The sequence below is a fragment of the Physella acuta genome, unplaced genomic scaffold (genome assembly GCF_028476545.2).
Source record: "Physella acuta isolate Inbredline_101_S28 unplaced genomic scaffold, ASM2847654v3 ptg001283l, whole genome shotgun sequence".
NCBI lineage: Eukaryota > Metazoa > Mollusca > Gastropoda > Physidae > Physella > Physella acuta.
Window position 1 is genome coordinate 919,812 of NW_026732798.1, and position 24,446 is coordinate 944,257.

Sequence of the window (24,446 nt, forward strand, 5' to 3'; positions counted from 1 at the left end):
ACATGTGGACAATGTTTGACATCTATCTTTAAGAAAAAGTTTACCTATATTTGACTAGAGTTATTGAAATGTCATAAAGAGATTTTTGACCAGATACAATAATAACATAAGGTGTTGGACAAGAGACGATATTGAAAAGATAAGTTTGACAAGAACTAATATTGACCAGAAGTTTGGGACAAAATGTATTTGACAAGAGATATAATTAAAAAGGTATTTTTGACAAGAGATATAATTAAAAAGGTATTTTTGACAAGAGATATAATTAAAAAGGTATTTTTGACAAGAGATATAATTTGAAAGGTATTTTTGACAAGAGCTATAATTAGAAAGGTATTTTTGACAAGAGATATGATTAAAAAGGTATTTTTGACAAGAGATATAATTAAAAAGGTATTTTTGACAAGAGATATAATTAAAAAGGTATTTTTGACAAGAGATATAATTAGAAAGGTATTTTTGACAAGAGATATAATTAAAAAGGTATTTTTGACAAGAGATATAATTAAAAAGGTATTTTTGACAAGAGATATAATTAAAAAGGTATTTTTGACAAGAGATATAATTAAAAAGGTATTTTTGACAAGGGATATAATGCCAATGTATTTTTGACAAGAGATATAACAAAAAAGGTATTTTTGACAAGAAATATAATAAAAAGGAATTTTGACAAGAGAAATAATAAAAATGTATTTTTGAGAAGAGATATAATACAAAGGTATTTTTGACAAGAGATATAACAAAGAAGGTATTTTTGACAAGAGATATAACAAAAAAGGTATTTTGACAAGAGATAGCATTGACAAGAGATATGAGATAAGCGATATGTTAAATGCTGGACACTCTGATCCTACCCCAGGTATCTCCTTGGTCATGCTGGTGGGAGGAACCATAAGACAAACCCTGTTTGGTTGGACAGCCCAGCGCCAGGTGTTGAAGATCCGCCAGCGTCTTTACAGTAAAATCATTTGCCAAGACGTCGCTTGGTTCGACCAAAACAAACCCGGAGACCTGGCCGTCAAGATGACAGAGTCTGTAGTCTTTACCATTTTCTCATGTCGTCATCTATAAATATTAGACTTACTTTCCAGAAGATTTTAGGATACTTGTCAGTGTCACAAGGGCATCAAATTCGACAACGTATCGTGTCCCGTGAATACAATATAAAGAAAAAAGCAATATATATATATATATATATATATATATATATATATATATATATATATATATATATATATATATATAACCTCAAGGCTCAGCAATGCCTAGGGAGATTAAAATTACTGATCAGGCTATACAACAATAGCTAACTCACTTTAAAACGTATTTTTATCTTTTAAGTCGAATTAATTTAAAAAAAACAACAACAGAAATATACTTTAACTTATTGAAGATTTTTATATGACAAAATTTTACTAAACAACAGTACAAATAAGTATTAGTAACATCGATTTTACATTATTTTCACAATGAAAAGTTACTGCTTTACGTTTGAGAGGATGTGTTAAATATTCTCTCTGTTGATGTGTCTTTATAGAAATTCTATTCCTCTTTTTTTAGTGATATTAATCTGATCTATCGGGCCATTGAATCGAACATACCGATGGGCTTACAGTGGACGACTACAGCAGTGTCCAGTATCGTCGTGACCTTCATCTACGGATGGAAGATGACCCTAGTAATTTCGGCGGTCCTTCCTTTTGTGATAACTGGCTCAGCATTGGCAAGCAGGGTAATTTAATAATAATTATTGAGCTACTTTTACATAAATGACACATAAAATAATTTTTAAAATTAGATACAGGGTTCGAAAATTAAAAAAAAATCTAACAAATATAAAAAACCTTTATAGCAACAAGCTTTTAAATGCACTAAAAATAAGAAAATAAAAGTAGTTTGCTTTCTTTTATAAAAGCATTGGTTGCTCACGAGATCTTTTACATATTTTAGTTACCAAACTTTTTATGAAATAAGGCAAAATAGTTTATATTCTTATTTTCAATGCATTTAAAAGCTTGTTGCCATTAAGGTTTTTATATTTGTTTTATTTTCTACTTTTTAGTGATTACTAATTTATGACATCGACACGACCAAAAATATTTGCCTTAAAACACCATCAGTAGCTCGCGATATCTAAAAGACGATTGTCTGACCCACAGCCGAGCGTGACCACATTTTACAGACGACAGCAAGTTCTAAATCGTGTTACCTTCGCTTATATATATATATATATATATATATATATATATATATATATATATATATATATATATATATATATATATAATCGTGTTCACAGACATACAGAGACATATACACAAAATTACAGCTGTAACTTTTTTCCGAATCATTTGGGTGTTAAATTTAGATTTTTGAAAATCTCGACTTCGATTTTTGTTTTTATGATTGCAATACTTTTTCTATACTTCGTATACATGAAAGTAAAAAGCCACAGGCAACAGGACTAGCACTATTCTATTTCAGTTGTGTTTAAATTAATATGTTATGTTATATTTATCAACACTTGTCAGCAAAATTGAGAGTGGGTTTTCACTGGAGTTTCCAATGACCCTTACTGGGATCGTTTCTGTTTGCAAACAGTTCTAGTGTTGAGTCACAGATTTCTGTTTGCAGGGCACAGGACGGAAGAATCTCGAAGAAAGAGAGGCGTATGCTGTAGCAGGGACGGTGGCGGAGCAGACGTTCTCCAACATTAAGACCGTCGTGGCGTTTGGTGGGGAAGAGAAGGAGGCTCAGAGGTAGGTGTTCTAAAATGTGATACATGAGCTTTAAGTATTGGAGCTTCAGAGGCAGGGAATGTTCTAAAACATGAAATATTAGAGCAAAATAAGTAGCACTACATACCCGTGTTCAGTGGCGTAGGCAGGGGGGGGGGTTAGGGGGGTCATAAACCCCCCATAGACCCCTCGGTATATAGAAAAAGTATGAGGGGGGGGGGGGTGCAAATCGAAAGTTTGAGAGGGGGGGGGGTGCAAATCGAAAGTTTGTCCCCGGGTAAAAATTGGAACCCCCCCCCCATTGAGACGATCCTGGCTACGCCACTGCCCGTGTTAATTAAAGCTTGTTAAGAACAGCGAAATAACTACTTATTGTTATTTAAAGAGTTGTTTATGATTATATATTTAAAGAACATCATTTATTTAATCTTTTTTTTTATCGCATTATTACAAAAAAGCTATTAAAACGTTTTTATGTATTTTTTTCAGTCCTTGAAAATTTTTAATACAAAAGTATTTTCATGACTAAAAACTATTGGGCACGACATGAACATGATAATACGCGAATAATAATGCACTCTACTAATTTTAGAATACTTTTTTATTTATTAAAAATAATTGTTCTTTAAATTAAGTCAAATGTGATGTCAGATTGAATGGTTATCAAGTCTTGACCCACGTACCAAGTTTGAAACAAATCGGTAGGTTAGAAATGCTCGAAATTTCGCTGGGCAGTTTTGATCTATGACGACAGAGGAAGCAAGTTCAATAAAAGCTTGTAAAATTTAAGTTTCAAGATAAACTATTACACTGATATATACCTACAATATATTAAAGTTTATTTATTGCAGAAACTTAGAGCTACAAAAATCGTAATCATTGTTATTAATATTTTTTCCCACACAGCTATTTCATTAGTTTAAAGAGCGCTCAGCGATCTGCCGTAGTCAGGGGCTACATGAAAGGGATTGGAATGGGGATTAAGTGGGGCTTCTTCTATATAGGATACGCTTTGGGCTTTTTCTACGGCGGACAGTTGATCAGGAACCAGGAGTATACAGCCACTCAAATGATGACGGTAAGTCATGAACTATAAGTTAGAAAGTTATGGTAAGTCAGAAGTCAGTTATCGTCTTTCACTCAGATTATGACGGCGAGTTACAATAATAATAAGATTAAAGTCACTCAAATGAGTAAATTTGGATTCAGCACAATCTACTCACACAAATAATGAGATTCACCAGAATTAAAGAATTAAGTCACCATTTTTACTCAGATATGTCTAATCACATTTCATACCATTGAGTCATAAGTCTGGCGTATGCAATCAAAGAGGGAACCAGACAGGGAAATGAAGACTATTTCTAAATGACGATATTATCCAACCGCTTGGAAATACAGACCAAAGAGAGCTTTGACATTCTTCATCATATTAAAACAATTTACTTGTCTGCTGTCTTTGCTTCGTCTTCTATTTATGTGCCCCAACCTGTCGTAGGTCTGTCTCGACATCGTTTTCCCTCTGAGCAAAGACTTGCCCTTTACTCTTTCATTGTTTAGATCAGTGGTCTCCAAACGTTTCAGCCAGAGGGCCGCATTAGCTATCAAATATCAGTTCGGGGACCAGAGTTTCTTTAAGGCATCTCTTCAGGGTCGTGGTGCCCCCCCCCTTCCCCGAAGAACGTCTACCATCCCTCCCCCCAACAACGAAATATAATTTATATAGAAATTTACACAAATTTCAAGTGTCCACCCGAGGTCCACGTTTGTTCTCAAATTGTTCTTCACTTATTTCATTCTTGAAAATGTTTGCTCGAAATTTGAAAGGTAATTTGATGCAAAAGTTCTAATGTTAGGAAAGTCTTCCTTGTGCAAAAACGTATAAAAACCCATCCGCCCTTCTTTGAACGTGTCTCTAAGGAAGTCATTTGCTTGAAATTCAATGACCTCCAGCAGCAGTTCATCTTTGCAGCTGGCCACATTCGTTTCAAATAGGCTTTGAAACAGTCTCAATTCTTCTGCCTTTGAATCCAAGTCAGAAAACAGCTACTGAAACTGCAGCTGGAGGTCTTTAATGATCTCGTATGTAAATGACTTGGGGAACTCAGTAGTTGCTTCAGCCGTAAAGACCTTGCACTGCTGAAAGAGTGTCAATTTGTTAGCCTGTACTTGTTCCAAAAACATGACAAGTTTGTATCTAAAGGCCTTTAGGTGGGTGTATAGATTAGAATCTAGATTTCACTCTCTTGCTGTTTTAGGTTCAGAAAATTTAAATGACTAGTTATGTCTACAGCAGAGGCCAATTCCTATACATACTCTTCATCAGACAATAATGGCTGTGACTTGCCTTTACTATCAGGAAGTCACCTATTTCTTTTCTTAGATACTCTGCGCAGAATTGTCTCGCAAAATTAGTAATCTTACTGATGTGAAATATGGTAAATCTTTCGATCTTGTGTTTGTCTCTGAACTATCTATGGTTAGATATCCTCTTCGGTAATAGTGTCATACATGCTATGTAGGGAAGCCAGCTCTTGTGTTATGTTCATGTCTTCATCCACACCTCTAATGAACAGAAACAGTTGAGAGGTGAAACAGCTGCCCAGCGACTCACCCATTACAATTGAAAAATGGCGAAACTTGCTTGAATTTTTCGCTATTTGAGTCACTAATGTCTGCAATACGTCAAGTAATTGTATTTGCACATAAAGCTATATTTTCAAATAGTTTTGAATTTTCTGTGCAAAGCTCCTCAGCAATTTCCAAAGCGGACAAAAAGATCGTCGCGGGCCGGATAAAATGACCTCGCGGGCCGCATACGGCCCGCGGGCCGTAGTTTGGAGACCCCTGATTTATATTATATACAACTCTCGCCCTTCTTTAATTTAACATTTTTTTTCCTGATGGTTGGCGCAGTCTTCTTTTTGTACTATTTCTGGCTCTATTTTACGTGCTCTGTATAATATGATTTCCCAATTTTTTTCGTATTCTCCATCGACTCGTATTCTGTGTTGGCCAATTTTTTTTATTGGGGGGGGGGGGGGGGGGGAATTTAACTCTCCCAAGCATTTACTCATCATCACCATTCACATGGACCCCTTGTTGAGAATTGGGACAGTTTTGTTCTCGGTTTTGGACGATAGCAATAAGTGATCAATAATTCAAGTAGAATTCAAAGGCGTTTAAAACCCTTTGTTATTCACTGACTAACGTTTGTCACTGGAGGGTAAAATATTTTACTCCGTCATTTTTTTCTGACAATTCTGTCATATTTCCAGAAACTTGTCTTCGTCCATTTCAGGTCTTGTACACATCTTTTATTGGGGCCATTAATTTCGGTTACGTAATACCCGCATCAGAGGGTATCGAATCAGCTGCGGCAGCTGCTGTCAAAGTCTTCGCGGTGATGGATGAGGTGAGTGAAGTACAACACATCACATTACAGTCAATCACACAATTATTTAATAAGTTATTCATTAAGTTTTTTTTTCTGTAAGTAAAGGGTGCGTTATTAGTTTTCATATTTTACGCACGAATGCTGCAATTTATTAAAAAAAAACGAAATTTTCGATTGTGATAAATTTATTATAATAAAAGTTTTTGCATAAACTTAACACTGTTTTTTTTACCAAATTGTTTAGAAACCGGCAGTTGACAGTAAATATGATAAAGGAACACAACCCAGTAGTTTTGGAGGAACAATCCAGTTTATTGACGTTGATTTTTCTTATCCTTCAAGACCTGATGTCCAAGTAAGAAAATTGACCAGAAATCCTGTATAGTTTTTTTCAAAATCTTTTATAAAAAATACGATACTCCTACTTTTTAAATAGTACTTATGGAATTATTTTCTTTATTACCGCATTTTTTTTTATAAAGTCACGTTTGTCATTCAAAAATGCGGTGATAAAGAAAATAATTCCATAACACGGAAATCGACCAGGTTTTGTCCAGCCTGAACCTACACATCGCCAAGGGTCAGACGGTCGCAATAGTTGGTGCCAGTGGTAGCGGCAAGTCAACCGTTGTCCACTTATTGTTGAGGTTCTACACGGCTCTTCGAGGTCAGGTACGGTAGCACATTTATTTGTTTAATTTGAAAATATTAAACTATAACTTTTCTTTTGAGAAATTAAGTTGAGCTTGAAGTTAGGACAATTCATGTTGCAATTTTTAAATTGATACCAAACTTATTACACTATAAATGGATTTATTTTCAATGACTCCTGTAAAAAAAGACACTGAGCTACCCTAAACTTTCTTTAATTTTAGTATATATCTTCAAGAGTTTGGTTGGCATTTCCAATTAAATCTGGCTATATAATTGGTGTGAAAGATTTTGACGAAACCATTCGTTTAAAAAAACAACTCAGAGACAAATAATTCTTAGAATATACTGCTTTATAAAATGATATAAAAATTTAAAACTTTGGTTTGTTAAAATATGACGTTTTGGATTTTTCTGTCCTATTAGAATACTCCCTGATCTGTAGACGAGAAAGTTAAAAACTAAGCTTACTAACCTTTTGTAAACATTTTTCCAGATATTAATAGACGGCAATGAAATTGAGAGCTTAAACCTTCGATGGTTACGTCAGCACATTGGTCTAGTCAGTCAAGAACCGGTACTCTTTGCTACGACAATCGCCGAAAATATCCGGTACGGTCTGAAGGATGCTAGCCTTGAAGACATCATTCAAGCAAGCAAAATGGCAAACGCCTATGACTTTATTATGAAGCTACCCAATGTAAGATAACCATCTTATAGTCTTTATATATCTGGAGGTTTTAAATCAATCAATATTTTTTTAAAACCTGAAACTTTGATTAGCGATTCGAGACGTATGTAGGAGAACATGGCGCCCAACTAAGTGGAGGACAGAAACAGAGAATCGCCATCGCCCGAGCTCTGGTCAAGGACCCAAAAATTCTATTGCTGGACGAGGCGACCTCAGCACTGGACACTGAGAGTGAGGCCATCGTACAAGATGCTCTAGATAAGGTGTGTTTATCACTCGTATATGGTTAGGTTAAAGTAAGTAAATCAATCTAGATATTTAGGTTAAAGTAAGATAATCCATCTTAGAGGCTTTGTATAAAGTGAGATAATCCAACCTAGATCCTTATGATAACTTATTTTAATCAATCTATGATGCTAAGAATTAGGAAAGTTAAAATTAAAGAAAGCCTGATGCAAACTTATAACTAACTACGTTCAGGCAAGACAAGGACGGACGACTCTGATCATTGCCCATCGCTTGTCCACCATACAAAACGCAGACATGATTGTCACGATATCCAAAGGTCATGTGCAAGAAACGGGTACTCATGATGAACTTCTCGCCAGGGGCGGAGCCTATTCCAAGCTTGTCCATTCACAGGTGGGTGGAGGGGCTTTCTGTTTGGAAATCCAACACTAAACAAAACAGCACACAAATGTGATCCAACATTGGACACAATCTTGTTAATCAGATCAATAATTTATGTAATCATAAATTTTGGCAGTAATGAATGTTACCAGCCCTTTACAACTTACATGCTAACTTTTCAAATGATACATTTGTTACAAAATTTGAGATTTTTTAAATAAAAGTAAATTTCTAATATTCTGTTCACGAATTCTTTCATGCATTCAGTTATCAAAACGTGAGTACATTTGTTTTACAGCGCAATATTAGTTTGTAGACTTAGATAGTACTTTTGATATTTTATATTCACATTAACAACAAACCAAGAGGAAATCTGTTACACTATTTCTGACTAAACCTTATCCCTCTTTAGTTGAACACGCAAGTGGCGGAGGTTCCAGCGCTTATGACGAAGAAATGATAAAACAACGAAATGGTTCGATGCTGCAAAACTTGGAAAGATCTTTGTCTCATCCGCAGGAGGAAGTAGGTTACCTCATATAACTAGCTAATTGCATACACATGTTCAGGGGAAAATTCCTGGCTTTTCAAAATATTTGGCTAATTTTTGTTTTAAATTTGTGAATTATATTTCAATTGTTTGAAAAGTAAATTTTCACAGTTGTCGTAAGATGTGTCTTTTTTTACCTAAAAACTTTACAGAAACTTAAAGTATTAAACATTGACTCATTTGGGTTTCCCAACATCTATCAGCTGTTTCATTTTTCGTAAATTGTTGAGTAAATATAAATAATGTTTCAAATATTTACCGAAGTTAAGCAACTTTTGAAAATTAATCGTAATGCCGATTTTGCAAGTTCAGTTTCTATATAAATCAATGTATATTTTTCTGTATATGTAAATTATTCATGGATATTTATGCATTTATTTAATCTTTCTACGTATGGAAAATGTAGAAAATTGTATAATAATCTGCCTCCCATTCTCATATGTAAATTATGGTTTCAATGGAAAAATAGAGAAAAATTGTCAGTAGTAATATCTTGTTTAGTGTTAACATGTACGTGCTCTTTATACACACAGACATATATACGCACACAAAAGCACACACACACAAGCTCACATACACACATGCACACGCAAACACACACACGCACAAACATATATATGTATTATATATATATATATATATATATATATATATATATATATATATATATATATATAGCAAGTTGAAAATTCTACTGAGACATTACAAACCCCAAAGAAAAACTCCATGCTCCGTATCCTGAAGATGAGCCTGAAGGACTGGCCGTACTTTTGTGCCGGGTCTACGGGGAGTTTCATCAGTGGCGCGGTCGTTCCGTCGTTTGCCTTTGTCTTCGGTGATGTCGTCAAGGTATACAACTGATAGCCTTTATATACCATCTCGTGTTAAGGCCAGATACCTCTATGTTTAGCTAATTCATTACAAATGTCATATTACAATTTGCGAATACAGTACTTTACAGTTAATTGTATGTACTATTCAGTGTTAAATTATATACGTTTTTCCCTCACAGTTTTTGTCTTCCAGTGATGAGAGATTGAAAGAAGAAATGATAAACAAATACAGCTTGATCACCTTTGGTATCGGATGTATTTACACGCTGGCAACTATTTTAATGGTACTTTAAAGTTATATTTAATGATGCCTACAGTTCCTCTGGTTTAAAACACTTACTTCCCCATTTTTATGCTAGTAGACCACGGTCACTCTCTTTTGTCTATTCCAGTACACCATGTTTGGCATATCTGGTGCAACGCTAACAACCAGACTCCGGGATCTGCTCTTTAGGTCCATCATCAAACAGGTAATAAACACAAACCTGCACAGACTGAAAATAGTTAAGAAACCTAAGAAATTAGCGGCTCACAAAAAAAAAAATTACATTCATGGTAGTATTTAAACATATTTTTTTGTTTTGTTTTCTGCTTTGAAATATTAACTTCAGGATATTCAAAACTCCACAGAGAATTTCATGGTTCGATGAACCCAGAAATGCAGTTGGTATCCTGACAACCAAATTGGCTTCCGAAGCGACTAGGGTCCAAGAAGTACTGCTTAAATAACTCAGTTTAAAAAAAAATGTGCTTTATCGTAAACTAAATTTTCAATGTCAAATAATATTTCCTTTGACATAATCGATATATATATATATATATATATATATATATATATATATATATATATATATATATATATATATATATATATATATATATATATCAGGTTTTGACCAACTCCATTGTGATGACGATCCATTGTGCCTCAGCTGTTTTATTATCTCTGTGTTTCTCCGCCTACTTCAGCTACCCCATAACCCTCATCTTCTTGGGTATCTATCCTGTCATCATGTTTATGTAAGTTTTGTTCGTCTCAATCTTACAAGAAGTTTAAAGTTTAATACATCACAAAATAAATGTAAAAATTACAGATAAGAAGGGTAAAGCTAATTATGGAGACGAAACATTTGTACTTTATTTTGGATGCCTAAATGTTATGGAAGTTAATTCAGAAACAAAGCAGACTAGAATGAGAGTCAACGGGTCGAATGGTTAACGAAAAGTTGACATCCAACTTTACAATAAAGAACGAAGAAGAAGAAGAAAGGGGTTATAGGCTTATTGTTATATAGTTTTGATATTTATCCCAAAGCTTCATATAGCTAATATTTCTGAGACTTTCATCACACAGAGGTAGAACTCATGTCTGGCTATCCAAGAAGTTCCACACAGAGACCAGCAAAGCTTTAGAGTCGGCCACAGCGGTAGGAATTCAAAATTTACTGACAATTTTTAGATTTTACTTTGACAAAGTGTTTGTTGGATTTTAGGTTAAACTGACGCACGTAGCGTAATGTATTCAGCTGATAATTTAATATTAGAGAAGGGATAAAGTTTTAATGTTATATTTTAAAGTCGATGGTTTAATATCAGTTGAATGTTTGGTAATTAAAATCAGATGGTGTGTTAATAATTTGACATGAATTTTAAGTTGGCGGTTTAAAATATTTTGTGGTAATATAAATTTAAGTTGATAGCTAAATATCAGTCCTAAGTCGATTGTTCTTATTGAGATAAAATTGATAGTTAAAATCAGTTTGTTAAAGCTGTTTATTTAATGTACGTTAAAAGCTAATAGTTAAAAATCAGTTGCGATTTAATTATTTGATATTGTTTGGCGTTTTGTGTTTAAAAATGAAATAAAATTGATAATGTAAAACAATTTAGAGCTGTTGTCGTAGTATCAGTTAAATTTTGATGATTGAATAACACCTCTAAGCTTATTGTAATATTATTTAGGATGTTATAGTTTTATATAAGTGGTGAGTTGAAGGTCAAATTTGAAATGAAATGATTTGAATCAGCAGATAGCTGATGGTTTAGTATACAAAAAAGAGCTCTCTATTCGCAGCTGGCATTGCAGAGTATGGTCAACATCCGCGAGGTTGCAGCGCTGACCATGGAAGAAGAATTTCACAAGAAATACGTCCAAACTTTAGAGAGGTCACCCCATGGCTTGCACAGGTACCTGGTGCTGACCAGCATCTGTTTCGGCACCTACCTGTTCATCCCTTATTTCGTCTACTGTGTTGGTTACGCACTTGGTGGTTACTTAATAGAGGAAGGGACTTTGGAATTTCCTGATTACATAAGGTACAAATAAAAGTAAAAACGAAAGTAAAATCTTTCACGAAAAATAAACGATACATGAAAAGTTAATGATAACTTTAATGTAGTAGTTGTTAATATTTAAATGCTTTAAATTTAATAATTATTTAAAGCATACTTTTTAAAAAGTTTACATACCCTTTTCAATCGTAACTTTGGTTATAAAAAGTAAAATTTACTCTTTAGAACTAACAATCCATTGGGCAGATGAAGTGGAGTTCATATGTTTCTTGACCTCGGCATATAAAGGGATGATGTGTTCAGTACTATACCCAGCCGCCTTTACTTTCCCTAACGTGAGTTAGGTACCCATCAGTTGGGTTGACTCAGGGACGTTCCACCAACTTGAACCTGGATTCGAACTCGAAACTATCGGGTTAGCAGTCTAGCGCTAAGTTTGGCTATATAACACACTAAATTCAACGCCAAAGACCGCTTTACGTTAGGACGGTAGACTTTATTTTGTAATTTTCGCGAGTCCAAAATGTACACACCTTGCTTTGAAAAAGTTTTCGCCTATAATCGATAAAAAATGGAACGAATTGGAATTTTTAACAAAAGTGTACCATGGAATTTTTGGCCTAGCCGAGAGGGGTGGGGTGTGGGGGAATATAAATCCTCCACTTTCATATAGAAATCATACCCCCTCCATTACAATTGACAATATCATAAAACCACTTTAAATTTCTTAAGTTCAAATATATATTTGTATATATATATATATATATATATATATATATATATATATATATATATATATATATATATATATATATATATATATAATCATTATATTGACGTTTTTACTTTGTCTTTTAGTACAGAGCTTTTTTAAGTGCCATAATTGTCTTTATACCATTTATGCCATAGAGTGTTCGAGTGCCTGATGGTTGGCAGCTTGATCCTGTCCAGGATAATGATGGAAGCTGGTGACTTCTCAGCTGCAGGAGCCGCCTGCAACATTATTTTTGCCCAGGTGGACGAGGCACCATCTGATGAAGAGGCTGCTGGAGGCTCGGTGACTTTAGGCAAGGTGGGTGGTTTTTTTTTTACATTTGGTGAGCAGAATCTACAGAGGGTGTTCAGAATGCGAGATGCTTGAATTTTGAGCTAGGGATAGTCACACTTTGTCCCATGATATCCAAATGATGTTAGAGAACATCATTTTTTTTTCCATTTCTTAATTCATTCACTTCATAATTTAAACAACAAAACGTTCGAATTGCTTATATTTAAAAAAATCATTTTTATACAAATGATATATAATTTAGCTTGAGTACAACGAGATCTATTTCATTATATTTAATGAGTTGTGATTTATTTCGTGATTCAATAAGCCACATATCCGCTTATTGTGTTTACTTTCTGTTTTGGGAAAAGTTCTCGGGATCAGTAAAGTTTTCTGGAGTTCACTTCCGGTATCCCACGCGACCTGCTACACGTGTACTTAACGGCCTTGACCTTAAAGTGAAGCCTGGTGAAACCCTGGCTCTGGTTGGGGAGAGTGGGTGTGGCAAGAGCACCACCATCCAACTCCTGGAGAAGTTCTACGCCATAGAATCTGGTGTTGTGGTAAGTTCTACGCCATAGAATCTGGTGTTGTGGTAAGTTCTACGCCATAGAATCTGGTGTTGTGGTAAGTTCTACGCCATAGAATCTGGTACTGTGGTAAGTTCTAAGTCATAGAATCTGGTACTGTGGTAAGTTCTAAGCCATAGAATCTGGTGTTGTGGTAAGTTCTAAGCCATAGAATCTGGTACTGTGGTAAGTTCTAAGCTATACACGCCTGTTCTGTTGTATGTTCTTTGTATATTTCAATGCCATTACAATGGCACATTCTATAATAAAGTGGGCACGTGGTGGTAATGCTTTGGACGAACTGTTGACAAAATCTTTTTTAAATAGTTTTTAGATAAAATTGACATTGGAGAATTGAGTACAAAATGGCTGCGTATGCAAATCGGCCTGGTGTCACAAGAACCAGTCCTGTTCGACAGAAGTCTGGCTGAGAACATCGCTTACGGGGACAACACGAGGGATGTGGGCATGGAGGAGATCATAGAGGCAGCTCGGACAGCTAACATACACACGTTTATACAGTCTCTGCCCTCGGTGAGTTTATACAGTCTCTGCCCTCGGTGAGTTTATACAGTCTCTGCCCTCGGTGAGTTTATACAGTCTCTGCCCTCGGTGAGTTTATACAGTCTCTGCCCTCGGTGAGTTTATACAGTCTCTGCCCTCGGTGAGTTTATACAGTCTCTGCCCTCGGTGAGTTTATACAGTCTCTGCCCTCGGTGAGTTTATACAGTCTCTGCCCTCGGTGAGTTTATACAGTCTCATCCCTTTGAACATCAGTGTGTTATTAAACATTTTAATATGTTATCTAATGACTACGCAAAGAGACGAGTTGTATGGTAGAGCTTACGAGTGGTGAGCCGAAAGTCTCGTGTTCGGAGTCCTTAGGACGTCCATGTGTACACCAAGCTCTGATTAGTATCTGACTTACTTTTTGGAAGCATAATGCTGACCACACCTTCACCTTGTATGCCGATGCAATTGAAACTGATGAATCTACTTCATAAGCCCCATTTGTCTTGGGTACGATGATGATGGAGCATATTTTTACATAGATATCATTATAAAAATAACATTGCGTTTCCTTGATTTTCAAAACAACGAAACAAGATCAATTAATTTCCCACTCTTCACACCACAGGGCTACGAGACGAACGTTGGCAACAAGGGAACCCAGCTGAGTGGTGGTCAGAAACAGAGAGTGGCCATCGCTAGAGCCCTAATCCGTAACCCAAAGATCTTACTGCTGGACGAGGCGACGTCAGCGCTGGATGCCGAGAGTGAAAAGGTAAATTGTGGGAGGTAAACGTAAACAGGTGTCAGGGCTTAGAGATTTATAACTCGAGATGTATCTAGCAGCTGTTTTACAGCGGTAAACGCTTAGCTAGGTACAATTTTAGAATGGTTAAGTTTTAGAAATTCCGCTGTGGTTTTCATCATCTCTTGACCTCATTGACATATTCATGAAATAATAACTAAAGCGAAGATAACTGTTGGATAATTATATAAAAAATATTTGAACATTATTTTTTACATACTAGTTAGTGAAAACATCAAGTTTCGGTGTTATTTGATGTTAAAACACATCACTTTTACCTACTCATTTGCAGGTGTTACTTAACAATTTACCTGTAATCTGCTCATCTTATTGTTTCACATCCACAGGTTGTGTTAGAGGCTCTGGATAAAGCCAGACAGGGTCGCACGTGCATCACAATCGCGCACAGGCTGAGCACGATAAAAAACGTCGACATGATAGCTGTGCTCAAGAGAGGTGTTGTGGCAGAAACAGGGACACACCGTCAGCTCAAGTCACAGAGGGGAGAGTACTACAACATGCTGACAGTACAGGCAGGGAACATCACGTCTTAGGGGAGAGTACTACAACATGCTGACAGCACAAGCAGGGAACATCACGTCTTAGGGGAGAGTACTACAACATGCTGACAGCAGAGGCAGGGAACATCACGTCCTGGGATACTTTGTTTTATGTCACTGTGGAAAAAACCTCCAAATATTCCTGTTACAAACATATGTTGAAAATTTTAACAATAGAATTACATCACTAAAAGAATTGCGCACCAAATGAACGTAAATATTATGCGTAAAATAGCGCGATAAAATTAGTACTTCATGTAGGAAAAGTTCTTAAAATATTAAACAGAAAATAAAAATAAAATTTACAGCCATTTTCCCCACGTTTTCTTTAACTTGCTTTCGCGTCTTTCCAATCAAATCTTGCGAGCGAAATTTCGGGCACTTACCAGTTAGCTAGCGCGCTGAAATTTTCAGGGAAGCTTTGTTTCCGATGACAATAGAATATTCAATTGTTACTATTACTAAATTGATCCATGGAAACATTTTTTTGATAATTTTAGACCGCTATATAATTGTACAAAAAACGTGGGGAAAAAGGGACATAACCCAGTAATTGTTTTTCATCGCTTATAGTAGAGTGATCGCTTGCATTATTGTGATGTATAGCATTTATTTTCTACTTTTTAGTTCAATCAGAAAACGTGGGTTTTTAAAAACTTTTTTAATGATAATTATTCATTAAAATTTTGCCTTAATGCTAGCGCCAAATTTGAAAGAAATTTGTCAGGTAGAAATGGTTGAAGTTTCACTCGTCAGTTTTGACCTATACGACAAAAGACAAAAGATATTTAGCACTAAGTAGCCTACGAAGAAACAAATTGAATAAAAATTTATGAAATATTTTAAACAGAAAATTTACCTTAGTATATAATACGAGCCGACCCGCGGCGTATCATACGCCGCTGTTTAGTTGTTTTATTTTCAACTTTTCATTAATTCATAATTTGTGAATTCGACAGTACCAATGCTGCCAATGAATATATTTGCTTTAAAACACTATCAGTAGCTCGTTAAGGTTCATAACCCCCCTCCCTCCTTTCCCCAAACCCTACCCCACCCCCCAACCCTGTGAAAGCAGCCTCCTCTTAGTTACCTCCCCTAAGTTTAAAATCGTTTCAAACTAAATTATCTGCCCCTAATAGCCGTCACTAAACCCGGCTCTATGATTGTAAACATTTAGCGTGAACCACAGCTCACCAGATCTTATAGGGGTGGGGTGGTAGGGAACGCGCTTGCAGCTTGGTGTTTTCTATCGTCTCCAAGAAGAGAGTTATATATTTAGATTATTTTTATATCACGGGGAAGCAATTCAGCGAATGCATAAAATGAAGAGTTAAACATTGATGCCATTTATATTGTTTTTCATCAGTGACAAGTACCGTTGGATATCAGTGTGAATGTAGGCCCATACTCTTTGTGTCACAATATCTGTAAATATGAAGTTTAAAAGGACACTAATTGTGTCACAATGTCTGGGCTGTGAAGATAGCGTGTTGATTCTAATGCTGTGTTTGCTTGTAAGTTATATTTCCTGCATGTCTATTCGATTGAGTAAGTTTTAGAGTGAGTGGTCGTTATCTCGTAACCAGCTAGGTGCGACGGTGTTTTGTGTAGAGCCTTTGAACCACATATCGACGGCAGAAATTGAGAGCTGGGCCGCCTTGAAGTAACTCAGGTACTTTAGTGTTTTACGGTTGACTTAAAATAGATCCTTGATTGTAAATTTAAAAAAAAAAAAAAACAGACTCCAGAATTTGCTTTAAAATATTGTAGGAAGAATTCATCACATAATGTGCTCTGAAAATAAACAATTAAAAAAAGCTTTCGAGAAAATAATGCAAGAGTTTTTCTTTATAAAAAATGTATATATATATATATATATATATATATATATATATATATATATATGTGTGTGTGTGTGTGTGTGTGTGTGTGTGTGCTAAGGCGCTATCCTTTAATTAAAAAAGAAGGAAAAAAACATTGTCTTTGACACGAGCAGAAAATCATTATGTAAGAAAAGAATGGATTGAATTTTAAGTATTTATACGAGCCATTAAAGACCAATTAGAAGAGCATAGTTTCTGTTTTGTGGGATGTTTGTTCTTTCTATTAGGTTCCAACATTAATATCAATTTTCAATCGGTTACATTTGAAAGATTTTCTAATTCTTCGATCATATAAATAACGATGCTATTTAGAACTACCGATAAACTAGAATCTAAAACTGAGGTTTATTGATTTAATTTAATTTTTAAAAAATTAAAAGATATTTTTCACATTCAATTTTTTTTGGTATAATGTATGACATTTATTTTAAAGCATTCGATTACCGTAAACCAAGGCCCTTATATTTTACACAAAATGCATGTACTTTTTAAGATAAAAATAATAAGTGTTATAAAAAATTATAAGAAAAAACATCGCAAAAACAATCGTAACACAAACCAAGAAAACACAAACGTAAACGTAACGCAAACAAAAACGCAAAGAAAAACGCAAACGCAAGTGTAAGCAGAAAACTCAAACACAAACGCACACGTAAAAAAAATTAAACCCAAACCAGAATCCAAACACAAAAGCTTTTTTATGTTGGTCTTTTGTCCTGTCTATCGTTTGGGTGTCGACCTTTTGTTCTAAACCCAGACGAAATATGGTCAACTTCTGATGACCAGAGCTTGGTGGACTAATATGTGTTTTACAGCCTCAAGCGTTATCAGTCGTATGTTCTACCAAGCTGTCACATATTACGTTAAACGTATAAGAATGTGAATAACAATATATTAAATCGATCGTTTGCTTCATATTAGGGTTAGCGTGAAATCGTCCTCACAGTTCATAATATAGCGACTCGATTCCACTGGATTAGGGGATTAACCCTCATTAATCATCACAGCCCTGATCATTGATTAATTCAAGTGAAACTGCAGTGTGAGTAATTCATCCACCTAAAAGAAGAAATTTACTACGCGGGTTATGACGCGGGTATTTATAAATTATAATACCCTGGTTTACGTCAAAAAGTATGGGCTTTTTGCTAGTTAAACTGAAAGCCATGTTCACTATATTATTTGTTGCTTGAGTACAACTACACACATAACCATAATTTTGCTTGAACATAAAAAGGCAAATGGACAGTATAATATAAAAAGGCGCCTCTATATATGTAGACAATATATAAGGCGGTATATAAATACATATATATATATATATATATATATATATATATATATATATATAATTCTCTTCATGGGGACCATACGAGACACCACGCAGCTTAGCCACCCAGTGGGGGAGGCAGGGGGGGGGGTGAGGTAGTGTCGAATTCCCAAATAATGAATTGTTAAGTAGAAAATAAAACAACTAGATAGCGGCGTATGCTACGTCGCGGTTCAGATCGTATATATATATATATATATATATATATATATATATATATATATATATATATATATATATATATATATATATATATATATATATCGAAACCTTATGAACTCTTGTTGTATATAGATACATGTGTGTGCACATCGTTTATCTAAGCGTTGCTCACAAAATGTTTAAAAATTATTATTATCTAGGTAATTATCATTAAGTAGTGTATGCAGTACACACGACATTTGACAGTTTGAATCCCCATGATGAAGCGCGAGCAACGGTTGCTGGTGACAGCTGAGTAGGAGCCCCTAACGGTCTATTTTAGCAGTTGATTGGCTGTGTGTTATACTTAATCTTTATTCTCAGTTCCTAACACACATTTTAGCCGCTGTTACTTTTTAAATTAAATTAACCTGGATTCATTTTAATCATAATCAAGTAAGTTATTTAAAACAAGTTCATGTTTTTAGCTAAAAGTTATAAAATAAAAGTTGATGTGTTGTTTGAATTTATTAAAAATAGACCTCACAAGCTGTTGTTTGCTGAAGAATGTACTTTATACATTCATTATTGTAAAAATTCTAAATCACGAACCAGTTTTAAGCCTTTATGGTGTTTCTTAAATTTCTGAGTAATGAAATAAATACTGTTGCGCGTAAACTATTGTTTTGATTTTTTGAAAAAAAAACAACAAAAAAAACAAAAAAAACATGAACACATACATGATATTGGGCTCTTCGTCTACCTATTACTTTTAGTAAAATAGTTTAACAACAAATATAAGTTTTTATAAGCTTTTCATTTTTTTTTGCTTAAAAATGTTATGGCAAAGAATAAATTACAACTATAATAAAAACCTTGCAACAAAGACACCCCTCACCTTTTTTTAAAACTCGAATGCTACGATGTTTGTCATAATATATATTATCTTATAAACAGCTACCATAGACAAACATGGTGTGTTTGTTCATGTCTCTTTACCCGTATTATTTTGTTTATATTACCTTTTATTTGTTTCAAGTGACCCGTGCTTTTGTTCTTATATGTACTGTGTTTTCTTCATGTTGGTGACATGTGTTGTTTCTTCTGTTGCGGATCCTCGTCTAGTCTAGTTTATGTTAACGACCCGTGCTGTTTCTTCATGCTAGTGACCTTTATCTCAAATGGAAAAGACCCTGAAAAGAGAAGACTTGTGGAGAATGAAAAAACAAAATCTAAAAGTAGAGATAAGAGTATTGGATACTGGGCCTTGGTAAGGACATTTTAATTTTTTCGGTTTGATTGTAAACATTACGTCGCTGCTAGACATTTTACATGCTGATATCTACTCTCCTTATACCTTACATTAGTTGCCTATATTAAAGTCTTCACAATACTCGAAACATAGTCATGATGTGAGCTGGAGTTGTACTTTCTGTTGCTACAGGTGTTATTTTACAAACATCTCTTTAACACAAACTACATTATATTTGTATTCCTTTATCTAAAGTTTAGATGCGCCGACACTCGAGACATAGTCATGATGTTGACTGGAGTTATACTGTCCGTTGCTATCGGAGCTGTTAGCACGACCAACCTGATTGTGTACTCGTCCTTCATTGGCTCATACATTGACAAGATCTCCGCTCAGAATCTACTTTCTGACGTCCGTGAGTTTTTCGTCGAGAGAAATATGTCGCTGGGTGACGTGTTCAGTAACGGACAGATCCTGAAGTGAGTTATGATTTTCTACACCAGAATATTAATATACACGCGTTTTATTGGAAAAGAGCAGCTTTTTGTATGATAACGTGTGACTCTGTTGTGTGTTTACTTGCTTTTGTTTGTATAAATACAGGTGGCTTCTTGTATGTGGGTGTGTGACTGTATGTGTGTATGTATCTAGCGAAGAGATAATGCTGCCATGGTCTTATAAAGACGGTGATTTGTGGTGATGTTTTTTGTACAGTAACAAAAGACTAGTTTATAAATACATTTCACTATTTTCTTTTTATGAATGAAACAGCTCATTGTGTAAAAATAATGTGGCTCATTCAATAAGACATACAAAATCAAGTCTTCAAAACCGGCATTACTATTTCAAAGTGGTTTAAAATATCGGAAGTTTACAAGAAACTATACCTTTGCCTAAGATTCCGATAAATATATTTCTAAAACTAGACATAGCCTCATATGAATCAGTTGTCACCACCCACATGTTCCAGTAAAAGCCAAATTAAATTCTCTCTAGGCCCTACTGCGAAGACCTGGTCACCTACACTAATGGAAGCCTGGTCTGTGAAGATCTGATTTCAACCTTAGATAACTCCCGTGAAGTATTTGACGCCATACTTGAAAGTTTGGGTGAGCTTATAGTATATTATGTTGCTCTAAAGTCCTAGTTTAAATTCCTTGAATCCGTGAAGATTTAAACTTAAATCTATGCTTACCATCAGTAATATGGTGATGACCTGCAATTTTTTAAATAAGATATTGTTGACAACGTATGTTTGACAAAAGAAACTGCCAAATAAATATGCACTACGATTTGCTCAACATAAACTATATTTGTCAAGAGGCATATGACAAGGTAATTCGATAAGAGATATTTCACTACAGATATTCTACCGGAGATATTTGACAAGAGGTATATTAATAAGAAATGTTTTACAAGCAGCAATATTGTCAAAACAGATAAAAGATAATATTGACTAGAAATGTTTGACAAGACATGTTTGACATAAAATTTTTGATCGGTGGTATCTTACAAGAAATATTAGACAAAAGATATATGAGAAGAGATACGTGACGAGAGACAACTGAAATTATGGACACTGACCATCCTACCCCAGGTATCTCCATGGTCATGCTGGTCGGAGGCACCATAGCACAAGCCCTGTTTGGTTGGACAGCCCAGCGTCAGGTGTTGAAGATCCGCCAGCGTCTTTACAGTAAAATTATTTGCCAAGACGTCGCTTGGTTCGACAACAACAAACCCGGAGACCTGGCCGTCAAGATGACAGAGTCTGTAGTCTTTACCATCTTCTCATGTAGTACTTTGTTCGAAACACAGGACTTAACCGATTTCATTATCTGAAAATTAAAATATAAGGCAAAGTTTTCAACAATATCTAATATTTAATCCCATTCGAAATTATATTAGTTATTAACATTAGAGTAAAAGATTACAAATTGCAATAATTTGGCGAGACATAAAAAGAAAAAAAAATGTTTGCAAACGCTTTATCCGATTATGTTGAACTGTTATTTAACGGCTGGTTTGTTTTATAAGACAGGGTCTTATTGTCTTTAGGGATAGCTTGCTACTGATCACGTTTTAAACGCAAACATTTTAATATAAGCTTTTATTATATTTTTGTCGAAATTGTACTAAACAGAAAAAAACATTATTAGAGAAAATTCTCTATTATTTTTTAATGCGATATTTATTACATTTTTAAAAGTCTGAACGATTTATTACATTTCCTCTCTCTGCTGATGCGCCCTATTGAATCCCTTTTGCTACTTTTGTTTTCAGTGATATTAATCTGATCTATCGGGCGATTGAAACTAACATACCAATGGCCTTGCAGTGGTCATCTACAGCAATGTCCAGTATCGTTGTGACCTTCATCTACGGGTGGAAGATGACCCTGGTCATGTCAGCTGTCCTGCCGGTGTTGATAACTGGCGCAGCTTTGGCTAGCAGGGTAATTTAATATTCATTAATTAGCAAAAATTTAATTAATTTCAATCAAAATAAACACAAATTAGATTTAGGGCACGGCTATTCAAGGTATTGTTATCAGCAATAGGGCTGGTAAGTAGGTCACCAACCAGTTATAAAGCTCATGCAGGTTTTATTGAGCCGTAGAACTGGATGGTGACCTACTTAACAGCCCTATTGACGAATTTTTCCAGAGATGCTATTATCGCTTTGATAATTGTTTGAGGGCAATTGGGTCGACTATTGAATCGTTTCACGCAAGCATTCATACATTCGTTTTATTTTTCCAATTTTATTTACCCCTTCTCTATTTTTATTTGTTTGCGATTTTTTTTTGGCTAATCTTGTAATCTAATTTTAACCCACTTCTAATGCAGCAGCAATTTCCAGATAATTTCGTCTCCGTTGACAATGCAATAATATCTAAATTTTTATTCTAATTGGACATCAGGTTAATCATTGAATTTAATTAAAAGACTACTAAATTCGAGATTAAATATTACTGATTGTTGTTGTCGGTTGGTTGATTTTTAGCATGAGAGTCAGCCACCCACCAAGAAGAGGCATATACATTTGTTTAGAATTCGTAAGCTACATATGGGGTTTTAAAGCAAATATATTTAGTCGTTTTCGCTGTCGACTTCATTAAGAACCAATGAACTTTTTTTTAATGTTTCAAATTAATAATGGTTAGAAACTTAAATATGAACTTACAGTTATAATTAAAGCTCTAAAATATAAAAATAAACCTAACATGAAAATATTCAATTTGTAATACTTAGCTTTAAAATCCTATGAAAATAAGAAAACTAAAAAAAATTAATGTCTGTAAAAAAATCTTTGGTTGCTAGAATATGTATATGACATTATAATTGGATAATGCTTCTATTTGAGTAAGCTAGATTGTTTTCTTTATATTGTTTTCAATTGATATAAGATCTTAAAACTGTAAAGTTTTATTTGATTTATTATAACCGCATTACACCTTACATTATTAACTAGTGTTGAGTCAAAGTTTTCTATTGGCAGGGCAGAGGAAAGAAGAACATGGACGAAAGAGAGGCGTATGCTGTAGCAGGGACGGTGGCAGAGCAGGCTTTCTCCAACATCAAGACCGTCGTGGCGTTTGGTGGGGAAGAGAAGGAGGCTCAGAGGTAGGAGGCGTTCTGGACATGGGATACATTAGCGCTAAGCTAGAAGTACGTTTTACCAACATTCATGAAAGCTAGTTTCAAACAGCAAAATAAAGAGTGTTTTGTAAGAAGGCACCATTATCCGAGAATGTAAATATAGGCTACAGATAAATCTAGTTTCAGATACTATACGAAACTCTTAGATAACTCAGTTACAAGATCTTTTGTTAACAGCTGCAATAGAAAGAATTCACGGAAAAGAACTGTAACTAATGAATTTAAAAAAAAAAAACGACGGCCTGTTATTTTACAAGCAGAATTTTTTAAAGGGAAGACGTGGTCGGACAAGAGAACTAATGGTTGCAAATTACTAAAGTCCCAAGTTCGGACCCCAAGACAGAAGAGATTCGTTAATTGGGGACAACAAGTGATCTAGAAGAGAAACGTCTAAAGCCATCAACTGCTACCTAAATACTGCTTACGGCTCATAACACATTATGCTTAAACTGTGCCGGTCGAAATATCTTCTTACATTACAATTACGAAGGAAGAAGTTTTCACTAATAAATATTAGTCTTCGGAACAAAAGACTATTGAATTTTATTGAAAAATTCTTTTAAAAGACTAAGTTGTCATTTAAACCATTACATTGACACCTATTTAATAAATCAAAGTAGTATTTTTTTTTTCGTACACTGTTAAAGCAACTAAAATTATTATCATTTTTTTACACAGATATTTCATCAGTTTAAAGAGGGCTCAGCGATCGGCCGTAGTCATGGGCTACCTACATGGGATAGGACTGGGGATTCAGTGGGGCTTCTTCTATATGGGATACGCCTTGGGCTTTTTCTACGGCGGACAGTTGGTCAGGCATCAAGAATATACAGTCACTCAGATGATGACGGTAAGTCATAAGTCAGTAATCTCCTGTCACTCACATGGTGAGGGTAAGTCA

At 34.9% G+C, this 24,446-nt stretch overlaps 2 protein-coding genes across 2 annotated transcripts; both read left to right on the forward strand.

Annotated features, from left to right (window-relative positions):
* The first annotated feature begins 2,645 nt into the window (after positions 1-2,645).
* Positions 2,646-15,614, forward strand: LOC131958004 (ATP-dependent translocase ABCB1-like). The gene is given in 21 exon segments (XM_059322881.1): positions 2,646-2,759; positions 3,645-3,816; positions 6,040-6,153; positions 6,380-6,490; positions 6,682-6,807; positions 7,283-7,486; positions 7,570-7,740; positions 7,958-8,138; positions 8,520-8,632; positions 9,357-9,538; positions 9,684-9,774; positions 9,883-9,960; positions 10,121-10,204; positions 10,380-10,510; positions 10,845-10,917; positions 11,565-11,806; positions 12,692-12,910; positions 13,159-13,393; positions 13,727-13,933; positions 14,538-14,684; positions 15,062-15,614. Coding segments are annotated over 20 exon segments (3,036 nt in total). The 5' UTR covers positions 2,646-2,759; positions 3,645-3,696; the 3' UTR covers positions 15,269-15,614.
* Positions 15,615-18,914: 3,300 nt separating this feature from the next.
* On the forward strand, positions 18,915-24,395 carry LOC131958005 (phosphatidylcholine translocator ABCB4; the record flags this gene model as incomplete). Its single annotated transcript, XM_059322882.1, has 8 exons — positions 18,915-19,087; positions 19,798-19,901; positions 20,139-20,362; positions 20,880-20,992; positions 21,481-21,652; positions 22,167-22,338; positions 23,385-23,509; positions 24,224-24,395. Coding segments are annotated over exons 1-8 (1,083 nt in total), but the record flags the coding sequence as incomplete, so codon positions are not given.
* Positions 24,396-24,446: the final 51 nt, after the last annotated feature.